The 27,211-nt window shown below is 41.9% G+C and overlaps 1 protein-coding gene across 11 annotated transcripts in view; it reads right to left on the reverse strand.

Annotated features, from left to right (window-relative positions):
• arvcfb (ARVCF delta catenin family member b) overlaps positions 1 to 27,211 on the reverse strand; it is a 239,117-nt gene that overhangs the window by 64,153 nt on the left and 147,753 nt on the right. For 6 of the 11 annotated variants that reach the window (XM_067603116.1, XM_067603089.1, XM_067603134.1 and 3 more), the window contains 5 exons: positions 20,425 to 20,583; positions 19,741 to 19,761; positions 16,458 to 16,613; positions 13,143 to 13,783; positions 5,993 to 6,498 (listed from right to left, as the gene is read on the reverse strand). In XM_067603116.1, coding sequence (XP_067459217.1) covers positions 5,993 to 6,498; positions 13,143 to 13,783; positions 16,458 to 16,613; positions 19,741 to 19,761; positions 20,425 to 20,550 — 1,450 coding nt within the window. In that variant the 5' untranslated portion in view covers positions 20,551 to 20,583. The remainder of the gene's footprint in view (positions 1 to 5,992; positions 6,499 to 13,142; positions 13,784 to 16,457; positions 16,614 to 19,740; positions 19,762 to 20,424; positions 20,584 to 27,211) is intronic. The other 5 variants (XM_067603171.1, XM_067603143.1, XM_067603162.1 and 2 more) reach the window with 3 other exon arrangements.

The following is a 27,211-nucleotide window of genomic DNA, read 5'->3' on the forward strand; positions in this document are numbered from 1 at the left end:
AGATCCACACTGACAGTCCTCTCTTCATGGATATTAAATACTAAATACTAATAGAAACCATCAAAGGAAAGTTCTGTAGAACTATTTAGCTTTATTAATTTTAATATAGACCTGATGTTGCCTGCACTGTAAGCTGTATTAGGTAAGAATAGTTGAACCAGAATAGAATTAAAATTAACATCTAATCAGGGAAAAATTAGGTTAGGAAGTGAGCATCTGATACCTGTAATATCTGAACCCCAGTTGGTCCAGAAATGACAGAGAGTGTCTGGGATGTGGAGGAGGAGGCTCATAACCTGGATAATATTAGAATCAGTTATACAGGGGGCTGAATAACCAGGTTACTCTATGTATCATGTCAACATAATATCCCAAATATGATCCAAATACTTTATTCACCTCTAGATTAGCTTTGATGATCAGAACTTAATGCGTCCTGGATGTTAACATCCAGCATGCTAATGATAAGTGGAAAAGGGTTCACAGGTTCAAACACTAAATTATCATCTTTGTCATATCTTCACTCCTTCTTCTCCTAAGTGTGCTATCTAAAAAAGCCAGGATTCCCAGAAGGGCCATGATAAAAAATTCCAAGAGTTTACCATGACCTCCCATAACTCAAAATAAATCAAACTGCTTTCAAGATCTAAAAATGTTATTCCTTTCTGGTTTATTAATGATGTTTATCAGCTGAGAAGAGTTCTGAAGGGGTAAACAGTCGGGTTGAGTTGGGAGTGAAGTAAGTCATCTACAAAGCAGCCTGTAATGCAATGAACGTGTGAAACAAGTTGTAAAATGTATTGTGATATATTCCTGTAAACAGAACCTAATCAAGCTGTAAAAATATCTCCTAAGATGTTGGATAAAGTATGCATACATACGCGGTGCTTGAATTTCCATAAATAGGACAATGCATAGAGAAGGCTTATGGAGATTGCTGATCTGATTGTGATATGATATGTATATAGCAACAATCTTTCCCAATGTTTGGGTTTACCCACATCCTGTGGTTTGCCTTTGTTTCCTCTGTCTTAAATCCAATCCAGCCGCAGGGCAAGTTGAAAACATACATTATTACCTGTCTCTTTCCTCATTTATTGCCACAGACAGACAGATTTGATTTGTCAGATATTTGTCAGAAACAGACACAACACAACAATGCTTAGATCAAAACTGTGTCTGTGCATTTATCAGACAAAAAGGGGAGCAAAGCAGATGAGTTGTGAGCTGACTTTTTACTGGATATTACCTCATGACTCTATTTATTCCTTTTCCTTTCCTTCACATCCTCCTCTCTCTGATAGCTGGATGTGAGGGCTGAAGAGACAGGGACAGGGACTGGGAATGGAACTGGAGCTGAGGCTGGGGCTAATTAAATTTTCCAGGCACCACTGGCAGGCATGTTGCTCTTCTAGCAGGGCTATTAACTTAGTTCTGCCCATTACCGTTCTCCCCCTCCTCCTCCTCCCTCCTGTCCTTCTCCTGCTCGCCCCTTATGCCGTCCATCACACCAATAGTAGTAAAGGAAGAGGGGAGACAGTTTCGAAAAAAGGGAGAGGGCATGCATGTGAAGAAGAAGAGGTCTCAGTAAGTGGACTCACTCTACTGCTTGCCAGTATATATATATATATATATATATATGTGTGTGTGTGTGTGTGTGTGTGTGTGTGTGTGTTTGTGCATGCGTGTGTGTGTGTGTGTGTGAGGCTGAGGTTGATCCCCAGAAAGCAGTTAATGAAATGAGGTAGGAAGGCTAGGCAAAGGATGGTGGAGGAGGACCTCAAGTATGATGCCCTTCTCGGAAAATTAATTCTCTGTACTCTTGAACATCATAAGGACCATGTCCATGAGTATGAGTCACACCTCTGTGTATAGATGCGTTCTATATAGCATCACACCAAGAGGAGCATAATATAAATGGCTGCAACTGTTGAAACTGATCTACTGGGCCAAAATTGTTCTGTTGTTCTGTTGAGTTGCCTCGAACATGATGGATACAATGCTGTTTGTTTGATTATATATTGATTGAAAATTCATTGACCAGTGCTACACTAGTTTTCTATGGGAAGGCTTTGATTTGAAAGCATGAGAATATTAATATTAATTAATTATTAATTCAATTTGATTTGTATTCTCCAGCTCACAATTACACTACTACAGTACTGTATAGTAATCATTGTCTTTTATTGTCCTTCAGTGTCCCTGCGACTCTGCAGTTCCCCTCAGCTCTAGAGCGTTTTAGAGTCTTTCAGCTGGTTGTTTTTATTTTCCGGCAAGCAACTGTATTGTTATGATTCCTTCTAACCACTCTTATCATCGTTTACAGCCAAAGCAGGCAGCTGTTTTCAGTGAAACAGCTCTAATAAACCCACTGTATGGTACCTGCCCCGCACAAAACAGTAGCAAAGTTAGCAACTAACTGATGAACATACAGGAACACCTAGCATTTAAAAAAAATCTGGTATTTCCTTCAGGAGTTGGTGGAGATCAAAACAGAACAACAAAGAGAGTGAATATTGTAGTTATGTTTGCCAGGTGGCCAGAAACACGACTCCAAATGAATGCAAATGTTGTTCTGTCTGATGGAAAAAACAACTTTATACTTTATTAGGTAATAATATAACAATGGTGTTTTTACAACTTGTTGAGCGGCTGCCAAGTGGTCAAAAAATAAATGAATGCAGGTTTAAGAGAATTTTTATTAAGTTAGTAATTAAAGTCATTTAAAAACACTGAATGTTATTACTGAGCCCCCTGGTGTTAAAACTGAGAAATGTTTTAGGTGCTAAAGAACAAAACTTCCACTAAATATTACATTACACAAAAAAAATCCCAGACAACCTTGGCTCAGACTTTCAAATGTGTCTAGACATCATTGCTGCTCTAGCTTAAAGGCCTGCCAATTCGCCCTACTGTATGCCTTTTTCACTCAAATGACAAAGCAAGCACCTGCCTCACTGTCAGTCCACAAAACCCAGACAGCTCCTGCAGGAGAAACAGCAGACAAATCTGCTTAATAATCTACATTTCCAGAGTGGGACTTGCTGGAGGGCACAAACAGCCCAGAGCCTACCGGGAGGGAAAAGTGAATTACTCTGAATGGTACAAAGCTCTAAAAATATGAACGACCGGTCTGTCTGTCTTGTGTGTTGGAAAATAAAACCACTTCCACGTCACCCATTTCCCCCCGGCAGAAAACAGAGCTCTCTGTGGTTTTACAGGGACAGCACACACTCCAACAGCAAACTCTTAAAACACATGGACTAAGAAAATGGGCCTATATTTAAAACCCTCCAATTATATTTAATTGTAGAAAAACACGGCCAGTTCTAGCCACATGGGCTGAGGCTGTAAGCTGAGCTTGCATTGTGACTGGCCTGTTTTCACTGGGGCCAGAACACTGGCGATGGAAAACTAAAGCTTGAGACATACAGAGAGAGAGAGGGAGAGAGATAGAGAGACAGAGAGGGAGAGAGATAGAGACACAGAGAGAGAGAGAGAGAGAGAGAGAGAGAGAGAGAGAGAGAGAGATAGAGAGAGAGAGAGAGAGAGAGAGCAGGGATATGGAGAAAAACAGCCAGAGAGAGAAAATCAGCACGAGTGTAGATAATGAATGAAGGAGAGAATAAATTAGATTGAGCGAGGGAGGGCGGATAATGAGTGAGAGAGAAAGAGGAGAAAAAATAAAAAAAAGCCTCCCCCGATTCTGTCCTCCTTGTCTTGTGGTGCAGGGTTATTTTTAGCTACGATTGGGAGCAACACGGTGCTGTAAAGGCAATCATTTCTGCTGCGGCACAGTCATCGCTCACCGCGACATCTCTGTCACAGAAAACACACATACGCACACACACACACACACTTATGCATGTATGCACACTACAGTTCAACAAGCGTTTTTAAGAATGAGTATCCCTGCCAATACCTTTGAATTGCAGCTGTCAATAGTAATTGTATTGATATTCACTATTTAGAGCCACAGCCACACATCTTGACAAAGTGATATCCAGCTAGAGAACATTCACAGCTTCCCAAACCCAACTTTGAAAACAATCGTCCTTCCCTAAACTCTAAATTATCTAAAAAGTAACCCCATTTAGATCTTGGGGTGGTATATATACTGTATTTTACACTTCACAAAGGTCAAGTATCTCACTTTACAGCGGTTCTCATTTTTCACACGAAAACAAAAGCCCAATCTCAGATGGCAAAGAGTGCATACCAGCCAAAGTGTGTCAGGTCAAACCATTCATGTTGGGGATTAGCTGAGCACTTGGAAGGACACACATACACACACTACAGTATATTCCCCAGTTGACATTCACAGGTCAAGGAGAAGAAACTCTATCATGGCGTCACAATCAATACTTTCCTCTGCAGCTCCTCTTATTTAAACATATTTTATTACAACATAGAGCAAATAGTTGCTTTACTAAAATCAATATTTACATGCCATCTGTTTTTCCATGTAGAATCTGTCCAGTGTTGATTTTGCTCACAGAACTGTATAATAAGGCGGAAGTGATCAAATATCACATTGTGTTCCATATTGTGACTCTTAACTGACCCTTGTTACCTTTTACTGAGAGTATATGTCTCTACAACCAGCTAATGAGCTCATTAATGTCTGCTACTCTTTTAACGAGTGGTAAAGAGAGACATCTCCAAGATAACTCACTGAAAACGTGTCTTCACTGGAATTAAAAGAATGACTAATTATAGCTTTGAAAGCTTTGTTATCTCCCTTCGCTATACTGTAGCATATATGTAGGAAGTTACACAATCCAATGCTAATTCAGCAAGTATTACTGTATATCTACCCGTATGGGATGCCTGGAACATAAATTAATCAAATTATGTAAGGTGTCTAAGATGAGAAAATAACACTTCAACTTTAATATGAGCAATATTGTGAAAATTGCTTCAAAAAATAGTCACACACAGAAGTAAATCTGCTTCTTAACGTATGATTCACAGTTCTGTATTACTGTGCAGAGTGTGGGATTCTGGCCACTAACTTAGTATACTGTATTCCTGTGTGGAATAGATAAGTGATGGGGTGTGTGCAGCCAGTGATTGGAAAGGACTGGCATATATTTAGGTAGTATCAGCTTAAAAGGCTTCAAAGCAGCACTTTCATACTTACTATACATAAAAGAGAGTTGAGAGTAATTAGACAGACAGAAACTACTACAGTCAGTGTAGAACACAGCCAACAGGCTTAGCTGCAGCTATGCAGGTGTTTTCGGCTAATATAAGAAACCTTTACCTATGGCAAGGCAATTGTACACGATGTCTTACTTGATTAATCTAAATTAGTAAATGTACTAAATGTTTTGCTTAATGCGATACTGTCATTTCATCACGACACCATTCAAGCGAAAGACAATAAACACCACAGAGAATTTCAACAGATTTTGTTCCTCCTAGATTCACTTATAGTCCGTTATATTGTGACAAAAAGCCTTAAGACAATCACCTGCTTGCATTATTTTAACCTGATGTTACAAAATGGATCACACATGAATTAAATAGGTAGTTTTGTTGTCTGATTACAACTATTAGTAGTACTGATTAAATATAGAAAAATGATTTTGTTAGTGTTTCTGGTGTCATTTTGGTGGATTATTCTGCTCCAACCTCATCACATTATCTTGTGTAGGGCTGCTAATTATAATTTTTATTATCCAATAATCTGCCTATTATCGTCTTGAATAATCAGTCAGAAAATGTGTGAAAATGGTGAAAAGAATAACAATTTCCTGAAGCCCAAGCTGAAGTATTCAAATTATTTGTTATGTCTGATCAAACCAAAAGATACTCATCATACAATCATAGGACAATAAATAAAGATATTGACATTTGAGAAGCTGGAACTCAGGTATTTTTGGCATTGAATTTTACAGTCGATCAGCTAATCATCGATCAATTAATCATTTCAGCTCTAATCTTGTGTTTCTACTATTGCCTTTAACATGATAATGTTAATTCTTACCAGTGATGAGCTCGCGAACCTCCATGTCATTGGTCTTCCTCAGCAGGCGGATGAGGGCCGGGATGCCGTCACAGTTCTTGATGGCCACCTTGTTGTCATTGTCCTTGCCGTAGGAGATGTTGCGCAGGGCACCACAAGCCTTACGGTGGACTTCAGATTTAGGGTGGTCCAGGAGCCCCACCAGAACAGGAATCCCCTTCAGCTGACGCACATCCTTCTTGATTTTGTCGTTTTCATAGCACAGGTGCTGCAGGTAGGCAGCAGCGTTGGACTTGACGGGGTCGATTGGGTGGCCCAACATGGCAATGACCTCAGGAAGGTCTGGGTCACGCCAGCGTGGGTCCTTGCGGATGCTGTCAATGGAGGGTGAACGCCGGCCACCCATGCGGTCCAGACTGGCCATGCTGCCCCTCTCTGGCTGGGCCAGCGGCGCTGAATACATGCCATGGATGTAAGGGTGGCGTTCATCAATCAGCTCTGCCTCAATGGGGTCGTCTGGGTACGCTCTGGAAGACACACAGAGAGAGGACAGTGAGGACGAGAGAGATGGACGAGGTAAATGGGGGGTGACTCAACCAGATTTGTCTGAGAGAGAAATTAGGCAGCCGGGGGAAAGACTCTGAGAGAAGCCAAGTGAGATGGGAGCCCCTGACTAATGAGGAGAGAAGGGAAAGCAAAGGACAGGGTGAGTGAGAGGTGAAAAGATGTAGGCGATGGAGAGGAGAAACGAAGGAGAGCAAGTTGGAGAGAGGAGGAAAGACGTAGTGATCTGCAGTTCGGATCTGTTATTAACAGATCTGTCAGGCGGTGGCAATTCTCTACAAAGAGAGTGATACAGTAAGCAAGATTCTCCTTATTACTCCTCACTGTCAGGTGGTAGCCACAAACATGTCAGACTTCAACAAACATAAAGTCTAAGTGATTGAGGGACAGAAAATGATTGCACAAAGAAAACCAGGCAGTTCTCAGACAGACAGAGACAAAGGCAGCACCAAAGACAAAGCTTTGAAGGAAAGCCTTATGAAGTTTTTTTTTTTTTTTTTCCAGCAAGCCACCATATATAGTAGAGAATGCATTTGATGTATTTTTCCGCTGGGAACAAAGAAAAGAGCTGTGCTGACCCCCTATGGAGCACTATAAGCCCAACGATGCTCCTTTTGCTCACAGTGCAGAAGACTAGCATACAGTTGCTAAAAATGCATTAACCTTATTAGCATTATTACTTTTAGGGCTGGACACTTGTGCAGTATTGGGCTCTACACACTTTCTATGACAAAAATAAGTGCTGTCTTCTGGGGGAGGAAGAAGGGAGTTGCCTTTTGAGGGTCCTTCAACCAATCTCTGTCTCCCAAGCCTATGAAGTCTATGATCTACACATGGTTCTCTAGGGCAGGGATTCCCAACCTATTTAGATCGGGGCCACTTAAAATAAATCAAAGTCTGCCTGGGACCCCTTGTCACATGTTATATAGTCTACAAGTTAAAGGAAAGATGACTTATTTTATTTTATTTGAATAACTTTTAGAGGCTTGAGGAGCTCAAATACTGCAATTTGTGTGTAAACAATAGGTTATTCTATCCTGTCCAATCATCTTGCAACCCCTTGGATTAATCCAGCAACACCTTGCTGAGGTCCCGATCCCCAGGTTGGGAACCACTGATCTAGGGTAAGCAATTCCAAAGGCAGCCAAATCAATTCTCTATAGGAAGATGGACAAAAATATACGCACTCAATTCCAGTGACAGATCATTTGTTGGTGGGGTGCAGGCTACAAATTTTACTTGAGGCTCTTTAATCACAGGAACAATTTTTCATTTTTAGGGCCAATTCCAAGGATGGAGTCGTGGGAGTCACATTTTACACGAGTTGCATGTGAACAAAATATTTTTGAAACTTGAAATTCTTCTCCCACTGTGTTGCCTTAAATGTCTGGTGAATGTGTGGTAGGGAAAAGTTATGACATGGGGAGAGGAATGTAATTAGGGTTGTGTACTTATGCGCAGCCTTTATCATCCCCCCCTCCCACCCCGCAGCCTGAGACTTGTTTATCCTCATTACATAATGCAGCTGGTCTCCTCTCACCATCCTTGATGTATGGTGGTTGGTGGTGCAACAAAATGGTGGCCAACGCTGGTGGTTGGTACAAAATTCCACAACGAGCTCTAATTTTAATGAGCTTTATGTTAATTATGTTTTTACAGTTCTTCCCAGACATGCTGGGGAAGGGGGGGGAAGGGGCTCAGCGTGCCATCCTCGCCTCGGCTCTGGTGTATTCCTGTGTTGATTTTTCTTTTACAGAAGCCTCACAGTAACATATTGGCTTTTATGGCACGACTTTGTGCATTTTACTACCGGAGAAATCGATAGTAGATGAAGTGGGTGAAAAACTCCTGCCCGAGCATTGTAACGAGATACTAAATCCCCTATTCAGATGGATGGAAAGAGGATTAATAGAGATGGAGTGAGACTCCACCGCAAGCACGGCCCTGCGTCCAAATGCTGCAAGCAACGTGAACCAAGTTCAAAGAACCGGAGTGCTGAATGGTTGTGGCAAACGTTGCGGGACACGGTTTAGGTGTCATGCCCACATGTCAAGAACAGCTGTGACTGTCTGATGTCTTTTCAAACAGGTGTTCCTCAAAAGCTGCAAATGAAGCAGCTAAACTTAGCTTGCCAAGATCTAGTGTATCATAACTGTTTATTCCTCCTTTTAAAAGTAGTTTTTTTTTTCCAGCTGGTGGAACATGTTAGAGAGCCACAAACCTCTATAGGCAGCCTGTAACCACAGTATGGAAGGAGGTGCCAATCAAGAGCCTGATTACAGCACATCATTTGAAGAAAGACTGCTGCTCTGAGGTTTGGCGAAAACACTAAGCAGCATGTCAGACTGCATGGAAAAAGAGTGAAAAATGCTTCCTTGCGTACACCCCAATTTAAACACACACTCACATACTCAGAGGTCATCATCCAGCTTTCGATTGCTGTGGGATATTGGACATGACAAAGCAACGGGAGGAAGGAGTAACCCTCCTTAAGAAAGGCCACTACACAATCTCAGCATCATCACTGTCGCCCAGACCTGAATACATAACCACAAATCTCTTTCACATACAGTATCTCTGTTTCTCTGTGACTTTCTCTCTCATTATCTGTCACACTATGTTTCTCGCACACTTTCCACACACAGATAAGATATACAGTTGTGCAGATTGTGGCTCATTTAGATCTGGGCTGATGCGGCGGGGCTTTTGGTAAAGCAGGCGTCGCACGGCTGAGTGATGGGAATGTCAGGATTTGCATTTAAATTGGCGCCATTGTGTGTACAGGGAGGGGTGTATTCATAGGATGTGAAAGGGCTCTCTGCCGCCAGACGCGATGCTCCGAGCGTGATTACAGCAGATCACTCTCCTCATGTTAATCGAGCTGCTAAATGTCCGGGCTATTTGTGTGTATCTGTGTGCTTTTCTACAGATACACGCAGTGTGCTCGTTTGTTCAAAGAGACAAAGAAGAGAAGAGAAGATAAACAGATACAGTAGATACGAGATGTATGCATGTCCGCAAACTTCAGCACTCATTTATTCAGCTGGACTTTGTCACATCCTTGCTATTCTTCCTTTCCTTCATCTTCTGTCAATTACTTTCATCATCCTTCAATTGTTGCCTTGCCTGACCCTCGTCTTCCGCAGGCCCATAAAAGGAGATGAACTGAAAAGGATTAGAGACTCGGAAGAAGATGTTTGCTTCTCATATGTACACATAACATCTCTGCAGCGTTTAGGAGCTTTTCACTGACTGTCCCTGCCGAGCAGAACGCTCATTTTGAATTATGGGCAATAATTGTTTTATGATGCACAAGAGTCTTTGTGGGACAGAGAAGAAAGCAGAGAAAAAAAAACAGCAAAGCTGGAGTGTTTATGTCCTGCCACTTTATTTCTCAGGATGTTTTGATGGCATTATCCACCGCCACCACTGCTTGATTTCATTGATTTAAAAGGAGAATAAAAACGCTCAGAAGTTTCTTCTTTAATTTAGAGGATGGTTCTGAGAAACCTCAAACATGACAGAGGGGAAGTATAATATTAAACAGAGTATTTGGCTTTCAGTGAAATCCTCTTGGCAGGATGGAGGAGGAGGAGGAGGAGGAGGAGGAGGAGGAGGAGGAGGGGTCCTGGCCGGCTAGTGACAGATCACTTCCACGGGCCATTCCCTACAGACATCACTGGATTAAAATGAGAGAACCCCTGCTCTCAATTAAGGGATGTGCATGTGTGTGTTTGTGTGTGTGTTTATCTGTCTGTGTGTGTGTGTGTGGCGACCCCTGGATACAGGCGGGCAGGTGCAGCTGCGCGGGTCACCCAAGGAGAGATGAGCCATTAGAGATTGGCTTAAAGACGCCCCTGTAGTCTGGCAGAGTTCAAAAGCAGCTATTAATCACGCTGGCATGAGGACACACACACACACACACATACGCAGAATAGTGCTCATGGACACACATACTGACACACACATAAACAATGGGTAGGGGTGGGGGGAAAGGCAGTAAGATGCATTCACGTCCAGGCAGCAGGGGGGCAGGAGAGACAGACACAAAGGTTATCTGCAAAATCTGTGCAGTGATAAACGGTAAAGAGATGCCCTTCCTTCCCTTAGATGCTACATTCCTGCTGCCTTTGAGCAAGCAACCTTTAGACTATAAAAGGTAAATAATAACACTTTCCAAAGCAAAGTTTAAAAGTGCTTCAAGTAAAATCTAAACTGAACGATGACAGAACTCCATAAAACAGAGAGATGACAAAAGTAGAAATTGTCCAGGCACATAGATAAAAGTTTCAGTTAAAACAGATGTGGCGAAAATAAAAGCCAACACTCTACACTATCCAACAACAAAGACAAACTTGTATTTCACTGCAATTTAATGTATGATTCTTTTTTTTCTAAATCTGCCTTAATTCAGCATTAAAAACATTTGTTTTGATCACATTCTGCCATCTCAATCAACCTTTTCTAAATTCACACATCACACTTTAGACACCGAAACACTACTGAGCTAGTGAACTAGTGCTACTCTGGCCTCCACATGCCTATTACAGTATATTGGAACAATGTTGACAGTGAAATCCAGGACAGTGAAGCATGCTCACACATCCAAAGAACTCTGGCAAGAAACCGTACATCAACATTCCATTCACACACTACCACGCTGGACTCTGCGGTGACAAAATTAGTGCTCGGCGCCGATGCGGGAAGCCGTTTTAGTGCTAAACATCTTCATTTTTGTCGGCGCATAATTGAGGGCTTGCAATGCAATGATAAGCTGTAATTAAACCGCTTTAATTCCCAGATTCATTACAGCGCTTTGGAGTCACCGTTCCCTTCTTGGAAGAACACTAATCGCAGTGTGAGTGCACAGGAGAGCCTGGGCACTCTGGGAGGGCTGATTCTCACCGTTCCTTGGAGAAAAAAGAAGAAAAAAAAAGAAGAGAGAAACGCATATAGTATACTGATGTTTTGGTGATGTGACATTAGCTGATGTGAGTGCAAGAGAAATGAAGGAAAGAAGAAAAAAGGAAATGTTTGGGATCTGTTTTATCCTGCAATTAGCCAGGCAGTAGTCAGTGGAGTGCCTTCAAATACGGGTGTGTGTTTATGTTTGGGCATTCACATGTGTGGCTGTCAGTGTGTGCATGTGTGTGTGTGTGTGTGTCTGAAGGGGTGTATGTGGCTGTTAGGGGTGTGTTGTGACACATGTAAGGCAAGCTACAAATTGCCTGTCACAGCATGCGCCTCTCACTAGGCGGATGGGGGAGTGACTCATTTTCTGAAGATGTGGATTTTTATTGAGCGCGTGAGAGTGTGTGTGTGTGTGTATGTGTGTGTGAGAGATACTGTGCACGTAAGTGTCAGAGCAAAGTCAAAAGTGTGTAAAGACAGAGAGTCTGATTAGGCATCTGCTCTTTCGTGCCTTGTGCACATAAATGCAGGAGCTTTTAAATCCAGCTACTTGCATATGCATGAGTGTGTGTACATAAGCTTAATTAAGAAGGGTCTAAAAGCAAAGCTCATGTGCTGTCAAGGAGCTGACATACCTGGATTCAGCATCACCTTTGAACATGACGAAAAAAAAAAAAAAAAACCACACACGCTCTTTTGTGTCTTGCTCCTTCCTGCGTCTCAACCTCCTCAGCTCTATTCCTTTAGATCTGGCTTCAGGCCCAAACATTTTGCCCTCAGATTGGACGAAAAGTGCAGAGAACTTGAAAAATATCCATCTGCTACAGATCACTGCTCAAAAAGAAGTCTTTAAAACGCACTTCCCGTGTTCCTGCACCAAGTCAACTTCAAAACCCTTCTTCAATTTACTTCAGGGTGGACATTTTTTTCTGGGCTCCCCTTTAGGCGGCAATGAAATGCTTGGAAGCTATTAGGAGACAAGAGTCCATTTTGGGATCTTATTGTTGAAGGCTAACAGGGTTTTTTTCTTCACGGTGGAGCCAGGGGTTATACTCCTCTCTACAAAGGTTGCTCTAAAACCACAAGGCTTTGAGAGATAACTGACAAAAGCCTCCCGTCCTCTAACTCTCTCCCTCCCCTCACCTCCCTCGTCACATCTCCAATCATTCCCACCTCTTTACCTCTGACACAAATACATGTTCGCTATCCATTTGCAGGAAAATGGCAATCAAAGACTCGCTTTTCCTCGCTTCCTTTCTCAAGCAAGTTGCTCAAGAAGAAGAGACATCTGTTTACTTGCACACGGTGTAATGTAGTCTTTTTTATGGTGAGAACAAGACAAGTATTCCTTATTCTCTCTCATCTTAACAGGCCTGATCTCCTCTCGTGTCAAGGCAAAGTCTGTGCTCATGCATATGAACGAGAACTCACTGTCCAACGTAAAAAGAAAAACATGTATACTGTATGAACTTGTACACCTTCATAAAACTATTATTTCCTGCATGCTCCAGCAGGCTGAATCCCTCAGACTAAACACAATCTGTCAGGTTTTTAAGTATCAACTTCGGGTAATGATGTATAAAAACAACTATTATACTGATGTATGTGTGTATTATCTTTGCTCTGGGGTAGAATAACAGACCACCTGTTTAAAAGTAAGCCTCCACCTTATTCAGTTTTTTGCATTTATCCTCACCTGACTCGGGGCCCGTCACGAAGAGGTTCCCGGTGGGTGCGACCCCGGTTGGCCCCCTGTAGGGTGCGTCGGTTGGCAGTGGAGTAGTCGGGCTCAAGCTCGTAGGGCTCCTCCTCCTCAGGGCCCAAGCTGCGGCGATCATCCTCCAGGCCATATGGCTCGGCCTGGAAGCGCTCTGGCTGTGAGCGGTTCAGATCCACAGTGCTGCTACCCATAGGCACCTGGGGCTGGGCCACGTGGCCATAGTCATCCTTGCGAATAGGCAGCGTGTAGCTGTTCTCCGGTCGGTAGCTGTTGGGCAGGTAGGGGTAGCGGGGCGGCCGGAAGTTGACACCGCGTGACAGGCTGCCGTAGTTGTCTGTCAGATCGGCGTAGCCATCGTGCAGACCGTAGTGGCGAACGTACTGGCTCTCGGGTGTCTCACCGTAGGAATCATTGTAGGAGTTGTTGTAGGAGCGTGTCAAGGTGGAGGTCGCTTGGGGTGTGATGAAGCGGTCACCTCCATTCTTCAAGTAGCGCCGGTCGATGGAGTCGGTGTAGTTGCCCAGTGGGGACGAACCCTCAGGCAGGGGCAAGCCATCCGGGCCGAGGGGCACCTGTCGCACTGTCCGTGTGGTCACCGTCTTCACCATCTTAGTCACCTGCAGAGGAGTACAGACATACCTGATGTTAAAGTGAACCTGATGTTTGCATCCACTTGACATGATGTAGTCATCTTCAAACTTCACACAAAGAAAACCATACTGCCCACTAAATGCAGACATTTGCTTCTTTTAGCTGCCTAAATAAGGGCACTGCATCGGAGCGCTTCTCAGTGAAAGAGACTGACAAATAACCAAGATAAGTAAATGTTAACTTTGTGTCCAGATTAAAACATGCATTTTCCATTTGTGTTATTTCAATCTTATTAACTTTTTGGTGTTAGTTTTATTCATTTTTTTCAATCTGTGCAACTAATTAATTCATTGTAAGACATGTATATTTCATTTTAAAGTGTTTTTGATGCTGAAGCTGGTTGGGGGATGATTTTCTGATCATCGATCAAAAATTAAAATTAAAATTCAACTATACTACACATATGCACTGGCTATAGTCAGGAATAAACCTCCGCTGCTCTGGGGTTGGATACTAACCGATCAGTAGTTCATTCTAAAGCCAATAATTGACACATGGGTGTTACCTTAAAGTATAAAGTGCAAAAAGTCAGTGCACATGCTATGATAATCTGTTCTGAGACAAGCACTAGCAACGAAATCTAAACCCACGAAGTTGCATATACAAAGTAACTGTCTTGCTCTACTGAGTCTCCGGGATTTTGCTGTAACAGAGCCATCTTGAAGTGCTACAGCTCCACTGGAGCTTGAATCCTTTATGTCCCCAGAGAGCAGGGCAGCACCACATTCTGTAGCTCCAGAGCTGGAGGACTGTGACAACCAGACCTGCATGTATCTATCTCTCACATTGAGTTCATCCCATAGCTAAATAACTCGACTTCCTCTTCTGTCTCTGAGGCTGTCTGACTGGGGAATTAGAGACAGCAGCACCCACCCTTTCCTCGCTCCCTGTGCTCGCTGCCCATACAAAACCAATTTGCTGCCCAGTGAATTCTACTGTGGCCAATAATTGGCTATTTTGTCCGCAGCTATAAATTCATCTTCAAAATTAATGAGGTTGATGAAAATTAATCGTCATCTGCAGGGGTGCAGGTCTGATGCAACTCATGATGTGCCTGACAAGGTGTTGCAGAGAGGTTCATTCCCACTTGACAAGCTTAGACCAACAGCCTGAATTTCTTGAGAAACGCTCCGCTCACTCCCGCATCTGATGGGTTTAATTTTCAACACTGGCCCTCTTAATTGTAATATGCTTTTTTATTTTCCCATCAATGCCATAATTTTGATTTTAATCAGGAGCAAGCAAAGGCATGTAACAACATCAAGAAACCACAATATCGGTTGTTCAACGCCTGCATCCTCATTAACTTGATTGAAACAAATAGGAATCTTCACTGGCCTTGTTTCTTGATCACACCCTGAATGTGAGCTACATAACAAAACCTATTTCAGGAACACCAAGGTTCATTTCCATGTTGAGAGTAATTACTGAGTAATTTACGATTGTTTCTGTTGCCATTCTGCCTTGCGCAGTTAAAAATAAAGAGCTAATTTGCTTGATTCACATCAGCTAAAGCATATGTATGACCTTGAAATAATAAGCTCACTTCCATCCTCTTGATTCAGGGTGCTAGGCTCTGACAGAACCCACACAAGGTTTTTCTGGTGTTCATACCATTAGCCCTGATGCTAAATCTTGGCCTCAAGGGTGCTACACAGGCCAGGGCTGAATGTCATGCGCTGCATAAAGAGATTAGGTCGGCATAATAAATGCAATTTATTAAATCATATTTTTATTCTATTTTTTGATACTCTTTATAGATTTTCTTGACAGATATGGATTCACAAGGGAACCCAAGCCCATATGATTTTATCCATATCTGGTAATTTCATCACATTTCATTCATCATTGTTTTTTTTTACTTTTTACTTTTATTCTATTCCAGCTGTCTGAGCTGAGAGAGGAGCACGGTGAATGCTACAGCTTCCCAGCCTTGACATGCCCAGCTGCCTTGTACTAACACAGCTTTTTAGGCGATTTGCAAGTGCTGCAAAGGGAGCCATCACACAGGTTTCAAACACTCTTTTTGATGTACGCTCAAGTTCACAAGGCGTTAAACCGTCACGCAAGGGGAAACGAGGGGAGGCGAGGGATCTGCGTTTCAGAGGAGCCTCTGAAATGTGCTGAAGCGGGGTAAATACGGCTGAAAGAGAATTGCTAAAATGGTGGAGAGTGTTGTGAAAATGTGTTTATGTGCACATGTATATAGACTGTAGATTTGTATGTGTGTACTCGTATGGAGATTCACAGCTGCACGGAAAAGCATTCAAAACAACCACGGGCAGTTAGACACAGGCTTTAACTGTTTACCAAACTGTTAAAAATGGATGGAAAGCCAGCAGGCGTCAAACTGTCCACTTTACGACACTGTAAGAGGCTTCACAACCTCTGCAGCATTCACTTTATTGAGCGCTTAAGTGGACATGGTGGCTGTGGGGTTAGTGGGGAGGATGAGGTAGTAATTCAGGTTTTTAAGAAGCCTGTGACTCATTTTCAGCCCATCTAGTTTAAGTAAGCCTAAGCGGCTAAATGTGGGCCTCTTTAAAATGTGACGACAGAGAAACAGGGAGGCAGTCGGGGGAGGTGGGTGGGGGGGTGACACAGCACAACCAAAATCACACAGGGTTCGGCGTTCTTTACTGGCTCTGTCTCTGGTACTGTCTCATAAGGGGAGGGGGTCAACATGTGGACCGGGGTGGGGGTCCTGGTGGCAGGCCGGGACTCCACCATCAAGTTGTCAGTCACCATCACTGGGAGGTAGGTGCGGCGGGTGATGGTTTTGACCACTTTGGTAACCTAGAGTTGGAGGAAGGGGTGGGTTGAACTCTCAGCAAACTGCATTAGATTACACACAGCATGGCTATACATGAACCCTGTTGTTTTAGCTCTGTAATGTGTCAGACTAATGACACAGCCTTGCACATCTTTAAGCTACGTGTACCTGTATGCAATATGAGAGAGGATCAAAATGTGTCTTGCTGTGTTTCAGTAACTATTTATTAAAACTGCTTGCAAAAAAACATTATTGAAGTCGAGTCTGTCTCAAACAGAGTAAGGCACTCTTAAACGGAAAAAAGTATCTGGGTCATTCTGTGTCAAATCAGAAAAGGTTGTTGCAGCACCGTCTCAGATTTTGTTTAAACCTTGTTTGCATCATGAATGGGTCCCAAAACCAAGGTCTGTAAAATATTTCTGTTATACATGTATACATATGTATCCTATCTTTTCATATTTTTTCAGCCCTTGATATTATTTCATTTTTTTAGCCTCAAAAACATATTATCTGGTAAGCCATGTTTGAACATTAATATCTTGACAAGTATTGTTCCTAGCCTCACTAAACTTTGCAGGATGGACAAACATGAGAGAAGAATCTGCTTCTACATTATGGATGCTTTTTTCCTAGAGTTAAAACAATGCCTTTAACTATGTGCATTTATCTATGAAGGTAACATGGAAGGACACTGGCACTTTGTACACTAAATGACCATACATTGAGCTATTTCCACATACATTTTCATGTTCCTACTAGCTACCCCACATACCATTTTGGTCCTATGAAAATGACCATTTGTTACCACACTTTGTTTTATTCATAACATCTTCATCTTCAACTTTATATTGGCAAACTCTGAACAAAATCTAAGACGGTGTTGCAACCACTTCCCTGGATTCTGTCTGATTTGACACAGAATGACCCATCTGTTTATTCTGTTTTGTTCTACAGTGATGCTTTTGAAACATTTTTCACAATAGCTGCACCTGAAGAAACTAACATTTGGCATTTTTCTGAAAAAGCTAATAACTAACTCCTACCTACTCACAGTCGGCTCCCTGGCGTTTGCGGGATAGTGAAAGTGCGGTTATTTGTTTGTGTGGTCTGCCTCAACTCTCATTAGCTCATATCCAGAGGAAAGAGGAGGAATGCTGCTTTTATTGGTCCAACTGAGCTCTTCCTCCAACATGACTGGTGTTTCATTCAGAGAGTCTGCCAGGAGGAAACGAGGGCTGGATGATGGCCAAAGGAAAGCATGGCATGCTGGGACAGGAGGACGGACGTGGAAGCCCATCTAATTGAGCGCATACATGTGTTCTCACTCATACGCACACGCGTTTGGGGTCCGTGCCAATTCACTTTGAGTTGAATTGATTGAAAGCATAAATAGAACAAGTAGTTAAACTGCTATTGAAAGGCCATTCAAAAGCTTCCACTTCCTACATGAACTGAATTTGTCAGCTGAAACTTACCCTGACCCTCCTGCACAAACACATAAAAGTGCACATCACCTTGGCTTCACTGGCATTGTCTCATAAAGCTTCATCTCGGTGCCAATTTTATCTGTTCCTTTCCTAGTATGGCATCTACTAATACTGCTGATACTAAATCAGCTGGAAACGTGTTTACCACTGAAAAAACTTTTTTGCCTGCAAATCAGGAAGATGGGAGATGCTTCTGTGTTTCATCTTCCAGCAGTCAGATGGGGGATAACCATCAAGGGAAAAGAGTGCGTTAACATTAGACAGTATGGCGAGACTTTGGTTCAAAAGAACAGAGCACATAAATAAAAATGTGAGTCTCTGCGAAATGATAAGAAAGATAGAAAGAGAGAGAGAGAAGTGGAAAAACAACACATGAAAGTGAGTGTGAGAGGGGAGGCACAGAGAGGAAAAAGAGAAAGAGGGAAAGTGGGGAAGACATGTGGAAGGGTTTCTTTGTGTAAACTCTCGGCTAGGTCTGGATCCGTTTGCCACCACAGAGCCACTGGCTTCCAGAAGTTCACCCTGAACATTAATCTGCTTTTCACCTCAAAGTGACTTCTAGAAAATACTGGATCCCTCCTCCCAGCGGGGTGGTGGGCCCTTTTAAAAAAGGCGTCCTTGCTTTTCCCTTCCTCAGCAGCAAAGCCTTTGATTAGTGTGATGTTTGTATGCATCATCCCTAAGAAGTTCTGAGTGTGAATACATAAAATTATGTGAGTGTGTGTGGCCACTCCCCTCGTAGTAAATAGGCTGGAGGGCAATGGGCACTCCCCGATGAGGGATTAGACCAAGCTTTTTAATTACAGTTTCACAGTCTCCAGAGTAGGATCGACACACAGCACTCTCCTCTCCTCTGGAAGCCTACAGCAGCAGCAGTTGAGTGTAGTTGTGTTTACATCCCAAGCAAAATGTCTGAAAATGTTGAAGTGAAAGAGAAGAGCTTTCCAACCCCCACATCACTTCTAAAATGTCATAGATTCCCTGTATTTTGTCAAATGCAAATCTGGTGGGGATTCTGGTGGGAATTCTTCTTGGTGCACAGAGATGTGATGCTTCCAAACTTAGATGAGAAATGCAGACTGCCTTCCAGAAAGCACCGAAGACGCTTGAACTGGAAACTCTTCAAAACTCCAACCAGGAACCAAGAAAAATGTATTCTGGTCAGAGCAGTGTGCAGATTACTGACACCATGATTTCGCAACTTTGGGGTATTTAAAATGGTTGAAAACCATTTGAGGAGCCAATTTGCTTTCTTAGTGCTGCTTTACGTGTATACAGATAACCATGGTGATTCTGATTACCAACAAAAATAAAAAATCTCATATTACAACATGTATAATATGTTATTGGTGCTGAGCAGTGGTATTTTGTACCTCCTATAATGTCATGAGGTATTTTGTAAAGTAATTTATAAGAGAAAGAGAAACAAGGAGAGACAGAGAGAGGACCATGCAAAAGAAACAGAAAATAAGAGTTTCGTCCCAGGAGGTGGAAGCAGCAAGCAGTGAATTTAGAACAGTGTATTTTAGAGTATAGACTTGAGCATTATTTGGCTTGTGACAATGCAGACTGTGTTGCACACTGCTGCTGTAGCCTAAATGGGCACACATGAAATGGTGGCGTGGTGGGTATAAAAGCTATACTGGTATAAAAGTGCACTCACCTTCACGTTAGTTGACACATCCTTACAGAGAAACAACAGAACACAGTAGAGGACGAATCAACAAAAGAGCACAAAACTAGGAGAACACCAGGGGAGTTGACTCATAATAACACAATAATCAAAGAAATAAAGCCATGAGAGGAAGATGAAACCACTTAGGGCTGGAGGATTATGGGATTTAGAGTTCTTAAGGATGGAAGTCTGAGAGTGGAGGTACAGTACCATGCTGTTTGGAAGCAGTAATCCATAACCGTAATTTGAAGCAATATTGAAATGGATCAAAAAGACTTTCTGGTTTTTTCCAGCTATGAGCTCAATGGGTTCCCTGTGCTATGACAATGCAACTGCTCTGAGGTGTGCTGCTCAGGTGTGATAGCAGGTACCAGGTTGAATATCAGCTCCATACATTAGGTAACATACAGAACATCAGCTTTAGCTGCAGGTCACAGTTAAATGTCTAAATCTGTCTTTTTCTTAGCATCCCAAAGATCAACACTTTTTAACAGCCAACAGTGTACATTATAACGATAACAAAATATTTTGTTAATCAACACTCTAAAAATACAGTTTGTTTGGGAATCAACAAAAGTACATATTATTTATCACATTTCCATCACTCATCTTGCAGGATTTTTGCCCCCTCTGTTGCAACACTGTAGCTAAGCTGAGAACCTTTGGTCTTACCTTGGTTTCTGTGCGCCGTGTGGTGCCATCATCAGAGGTGACCACCGAGACGTGGGAGGTGGGGGTTCCTGGGTCTTCCTCTATGGTGACCGTCTCCTCCACCATCTCCTGCGGCTCCTGCATCATGGCCAGGGATGTGGCGTTACTGGGGCTCTGCTCCTGCACAGATAGACAAGTTAGGCAATCAGGGGTTAATGACAGATTTTAATACTTAGTCGTTAAGACAGCGTGGAGAGAAACAGTACAATATCCAGGTAATCTTCCATTAGATATATGACAAAATCAAACTTTAATAAGGCTATTGCAGCAACAAATGATATTACAATCCAGCAGAGACGAACAGAGAATGAATAAGAACATTGCAAATGAAAGGTATTAAATATAATGCCAGCTGCGATTTGCAATGCGACACTCGAGCATCAAGTAGAGGAATGGAAAGTGTGAAACACAGTACATGAATAATAATGTATGAAAAATAACAGCATAAAAATATATTGAGATGAAGACATGAATGAAAAGTGTCTATGAGGTGATAATATGCAAATGTGACATACATGCAGAATGATGATCCTTGTGTTGTTTTGTTTTTTTCTGATTAAATATTATATGTATTATTATTTCATGAAGTCCTACTAATCAAAAAAAAAAAGGACAAAAGCATTTCTGGGACTCCATGTCCAGATACTGTAAGGGTCAGTGAGTTGTCCCTAAATGCAGCATTCCCAAAGGTTGTTTCCAGACAGTTGGTATTGGACAATTCTGCAAAAACCGCTATGGTTCAAGTGAAGGTTACTTGATTATGGTGAGAGAGAAATCATGACCATGGTTAAAAAAAGAAGACAATCCAAATCTCTGGTGTGAAAATACATATTATATGTCTTTCCACCACAGTGTCCACCACAGTCGTACTTGCCACTATGTTGTGGATGCACTGCCTCCAGCATTTGTTCTGAAATTTGGCACTGAACATATACTTTGTGCTGATGAATCCACCAATATGAATGTAATTTGGTTGCTCCACAGAACATACAGCAGCACTTGAAATCTGCAAGCACACAAACTCTGGATAATGCCTATACAGCATACAAGAGGAAAACTGTAAAGATATAGTTTTCTACTTTGTTCCTAGTCCTGACAGTCCATGATTTATTTGGCCCTGATATTATATCCAAACACTGCAGTGCATTGTAGCTGGTAACTCCTCACCTCTTGAGACTTCAAATTGAGTTAAAGCTTCTTTCAAGGCAAGAAAAAGCCTGGAGGACTGTGTTTGATTCATATTTCATTGGGAGGCCATGTATTTGAAGAAAAAGTGTCCATGGGCTATGGATGAAAGTGAGTATGGAGCCCTCATACCCCACCTGACCCTGTGTGCGTGCGTGAGAAAAATGCGCTTCCCTCTGCATTTCCTGCTGATGGAAAACGATATGAAGTCACTGGTCAGAGCAGCAACGCCCTGGCATGGGCTGCTGCTGTGCATAAGTGTGACAAAATTACAGTTCTCGTGATGGGGAGGGGAAGGAAGGCATTTGAAGCAATCATTAGTAACCAAAACAGCACAAAGCCAAGAGAGGGAGAGGAAGTCAAAAGTAATGCAGGGGGCGGAGAAGGGAAGAGTTGGAATAGGACGATGTAGTGGAAACTACAGGAAAAAGAGGGAGCAGGGAGTTGTATACTCGTACTTCAGATAGCTGTAACTGATCTTAAGAAAGGAATGTTAACCTTTTTACAGAATGCTTGAAATGCCATTTTTATTGTATACACTGGGGGTGTAACGGTACACAAAATTCACAGTTCTGTATGTACCTCGGTTTTGGGGTCACAGTTTGGTATGATTATGGTACTGCAGAAAAAAAGACAGGTAGAAAATAACATTTGGTCTTTCATTTTGAAAAATGTAAACATCCAACAATGGCTCATCAGCCAAAACTATTACTGAAATAGTTTTGTTTTGCTGCAGTGGAAAAGGAAAACAATCTTTCTGTTTCCTGCAAGGAGTCAGGACACCTTTTGACAGCTGTTTTATGCTCATTTATGGTCTAATTGTATACAAAGTAGTTGAAACTAGCTCCACCTCCAGCAACTACAACAACAATCTGCTGCTTACACACTGATGCTGTCATAAGGCTGCGCGATAAAATGATCTTGATACTGGATCACAATAAAATTTCTGTTGATAACTGATAAACTTTGGACATTTTTTACTCAATATGGATAGCTCTATCAGCCTATCACACAGCAGAAATAAACACGACAACAGCCATTCAGTCTGAAGTTTTTGGCCTAGTATACACACCATACATTTCCTACTGCAGCCAACAATGCTATGCTAGTGCTATCATTAGCAGGGCTATGACCATCTGGAGTGCCCGCCACATTTAAAGTAACGTTAGCCGAAAAAAGTTGCTAACTTACGGACACATTTCTCTAGTAGAAACATCCTGTCTGCAACTGTGGGACACTCATCGCACGCCATTGTTTTAACGAGGCTGCTTTGACTGCGAATGCACAAAGCTAACTGCTAAGCTAGGCTGAGTTTGAAGCTAGTTAACACCAACTAATTTATATTCAAAATGCAGTTTTTTAACTTTGACGTTAACGATTTTTAACTTTAACTTTAACGATTAGCAAAGTTACCTCACGTAAAAAACGGTAAGAACAACTGAACCAAGCTGACTATTTTTGTCCGACCAATTATACCAAGCTGGAGGGAGATAGAATGAAGGCCAAGGAGAGAGCGCGAGGAAAAGTTGTAGTGTTGTTCTCTACACACTATGAGCAGTGCCTTATAGAGGAAGACCGCTTGTTTTCCTCACATCTTTGAAGACGCTTAACAAGTGAACAGTTCTTCATTGATTGGCCAACTCCTTTCAGGCTTCAAAGCCACACACAGTCCTCATTGATCTGCAGTCCTTCTTGCTGATCAGTCAAAAGTTTGCACTGTTAATGTTGTGGATCTCTTCTCCTAATCCCACAACCCACCAGGCTCTATGTCCCTTCTGAGCAAAAAGCCTGGGCTATTGTATTTGGGTGTATGCATATATTCCTTAAAGAAAATGAAAACTTTCTCTAGGTACCTATTCCACTCTATACAATAATTTAGAGTCAATTAGCATCCTGAACTGAGCAGAGTTAGGTCATTACACTTGGAGAAAGTTTCTGGAGTCCCATTATTGGGGTTAATGACTGAGAAGGCTATCTGCTGCATAGAAAGAGACACATTTATTTATACTCAACCATTGCTGAGTTGAGGAAAAGACATTTTTTACAACTGACCTTCAGGCTAAACAGCATGGTTCTGCTAGGAAGGGCCCTCTAATGGTATTCAGAAAAAGTCAGTGCTGATTGGTTGCCTCCAATCAACATCCTTGCTCTGTTCAATTAAAAATGTGAATTACCTTCCTGACTTTGTGCCCGGTGCTGAAAACAACAATGGGTAATACCTTATTTGCAGAGTCTTTGTGTGAGCATGTACAGTATCAATTTAAAAATGTTTTTTAATGCCACATAGAATTTGATTTAAGATCAGTTCAACAACCAAAATACAGTAAGGTCTTGGTCAGACCCAGAAATGCAAAGCTCACTAAAAAAGGCCAGGAGTGCCTGATTACACATGGTTTTCCCAGATCTTTTGTCATTTATTGGTTGCCCATTGCGATTTGACAGTACGTCTATGATGCATCTGCGTTCAAGTCCAGCTACTCTACAAAAAAACAAACGCTGCAAGTTGCATTCATCCACTTAAATACATGAAAGCGTATGTTTTCACCGACATGTGACTTGTATGAACATCCCTTAAAGAAATAAACTAAACGTTGCTAAAGAAGGATAATAGTTAATAAGTCATTCAATTCTGATAAGTGACTCATGCAGTAAATGTGCGTGTGTACCAAGTTGAATGCATGGCATGATATTGCTTTTCTTCTTCTGTACAGGATGCGATCTGGCCAAATTAATTGCATTTCTATGACGCTTCCTTCCTTTGAAGGCTCATTGGATGAACCCAGAGGAGATGCTGTCGAAACAGGAATACTGTAATAAAAGCAGCACCTACACTGGTTTAAAACACATAGTGCTTGGCAAAGCATTGGACAGAGAGGAGGGGAGGGATCCTTAGAGGCTTGCTGACAAACTGGCTTCTTGATCCAAGCTTAATGTGGTGCCTCTCGTTCACTTTCCTTGCTCTCTCCCTTTCGTCTCTGCTCACACTAAGTGAGAGAGTAGAGTTGAACTCAACATTACAGCCGCTAAATAAATGATTAAAAGCCGTCTGGCCATGGGCTAGCACGGCTGTCTGCTGGTCCCGGGGGATACAAGGCTGATTCTGAGTTGAGGAGACTCAGGAAAGCATACCCTTTAGTCAAGGGCGGGATAAGTGGAGCACAGTGAGTTAATGGCTGATCTCAGCGAGATGGATGATAAAGTGGCAGAGGGGTTTGAGAGAGATAGTGATAAGGGAGGGGGAGGAAGCTTGAAGACATGCAAATCTTGTTAAAATGGTTTGTATTAGACAGCAGAGTATTGGTAGCCTCAAGGTTAGATAAGTGAGCTTATGATCAGACAGTTGCAGGCTAAAATTCTCCAATCAGCTGAATCAGAAAAACAAGGGGGAGACTCGCTCCTCTCAGCTACTCAAGGATGCCTTGAGCAGTGCATCTAAACATACCTGCTTCCCCAGAACAACTTTGGCTGCACAGAACAGCACTTCATGAAAATGTGAAAGCGCCAGTAAAAGTCAAACTTGGATGAAGAGGATAAAAACATATTAAAAGCACCTGGGAAAAAAAACCAAACGCTTTTATAAAGCTGAGCTAGCCTCTATGTTCCAAGTTCATCAGGAGAAAAAAAAACACACCTTAGGGTTCCTTAGCCTAAGTAAATAACAAAGTGACAAGAACGTTTGTCTCCTTGCCTAGCTTAAAAAGCCTTGCCAAGAGCTGAACCCCACTTCTGATGAGGAGAAAAGAGCTTGTGAGAGCTTTGCCAGTTAAATCACTTCTGTTCAGCTAGTGGTAGCGGAGAGGCTGAGGCGTTAAACAGACAGGGATTTGGCTCTGAAGAAGGCCTGAGGATTTGTCCAACCTGCACTTTATTCAGTCCAGTGTGGTTGGCTTTGAGTCAGAGTAAAAGGGAGAGGGCTGTTTTGGCGGATAATGAAACTTCACCTTTCTCATATGATGCCTAGACAGAGAAGACTATTACACGGTTAACTCCTGAATGGATGAGGATTGGGGTGTCTGTAGTACAAGATAAACCAAAGTTTGTTTATTGGCCTGTATATGTATGAATTTTAGAGCTGCTGTTGCTACAAATTATACATTAAAGCATTGCGTAGACTGAGAAGACACTGAAGAACTCATGCTCTTGCACAACTCAGCAACGTCCAACACGATCAATGCCTCCAAAAAGCAATACCCTTGACAAGAGCCCTTGAGCAATCTCCTGTGGAGTATATTTCATTACAATAGATCACGCGGCGACGTATGGCTCCTTAAACGCGACTAATCTGAACCGTAATGGATTGCTGTGCTGAGAAAAGAAAAGGCGGAGGAGGAGGAGGAATACAAAGGCAGGAGATGAAGTGATACAGCGGTGTCAATTAGCAGCAACTTGCTATCTGCCATCAATCCACACTCATTCATCATCTGTGTTCAATAAGCTGCTCAGTGTTGTCTGAGGATGGAGAGATAGAGTAAAATGATGGAAAAGGAGAAAGCGTAAGCAGATAAGGGGCTTTCATTCCCCCAGGACAGAATCACAACAAGGAAACTTCAGTGAAAGTAGAGAATGAGTCATCTCTGCAGAAAATGTGCAAGGTGTATTGTACTGGTACAAATACTTTTTTATAGTAGTAGTAGTCATACCAAAAATAGAGACATGCAGAAAACATACATTATTAGAGATGGATATCACACTTAAACTTTTCTGACTTTTTTAAAAACATATTATTTAAGGAAAGTTCTTTATCTCAGTGGTACTTAAAGTGGGGTCCGGGGATACCCAGAGGTCCTTGAGGGAGTTCTAAAGGGTCCACAGTAAAAAGGGGATATAATTTATTTTCACTACAATTCCATCCATAAGTAACATGATGACAGAATGTATGACTATTTTGGTCATGGGTTTCATACACTTTCTGTAATAAAACATCTAAAGCAAAAATCTTATCAGATGGGGGACTATGGGACAAAATCTTATCAAATAGGGGTCCATGGTCTAATTTGTGTCAGTTTAGGGGTCCTTGACATGAAAAAGTTTGAGAACCACTGCTTTATCTGACACACTGATCAATTAGACATATTTTGTTAAATGAAAAAAGGTTCAAACATTTTGATTTTATTGAAAAACATTATCCTGGTATCAGTGCCAAAATTAATAGGGTTTTTCCACTAGCCTGGGTTAGTTTGATTTGCCAAGCCAAGCCAAGCCAAGTCTCTGTGTTCAGTTCTCACTACTTTTGTAGCTCCTAACTTAATTTTTGAAGTTTAGTTTCTCTCCTGTGTTCTTGTTTGTACTTTCAGATATCTGCCTTATTTTACTGTTCCCTGGTCACTTTCAGTCATATCATTTGTATTAAGTTACTGCTACATATTAAAAAGTTTTAAATGACAAAATAACAGGAGACTTTTACTCTGAAGAATTATAGGAAATGTAATGTGTTTATAACCGAATTAGCAAAGCTTTATTAGCAGCAGCATTCTACAATAAAAACAAAGGTCTACACAACTGAAGATATTCGGAGTTATTGTTCAGCGGATCAGTTATAAATAATGCAGGGAGGAATAGCACA

This window comes from Thunnus thynnus, chromosome 2 (assembly GCF_963924715.1).
Source record: "Thunnus thynnus chromosome 2, fThuThy2.1, whole genome shotgun sequence".
NCBI classification, from domain to species: domain Eukaryota; kingdom Metazoa; phylum Chordata; class Actinopteri; order Scombriformes; family Scombridae; genus Thunnus; species Thunnus thynnus.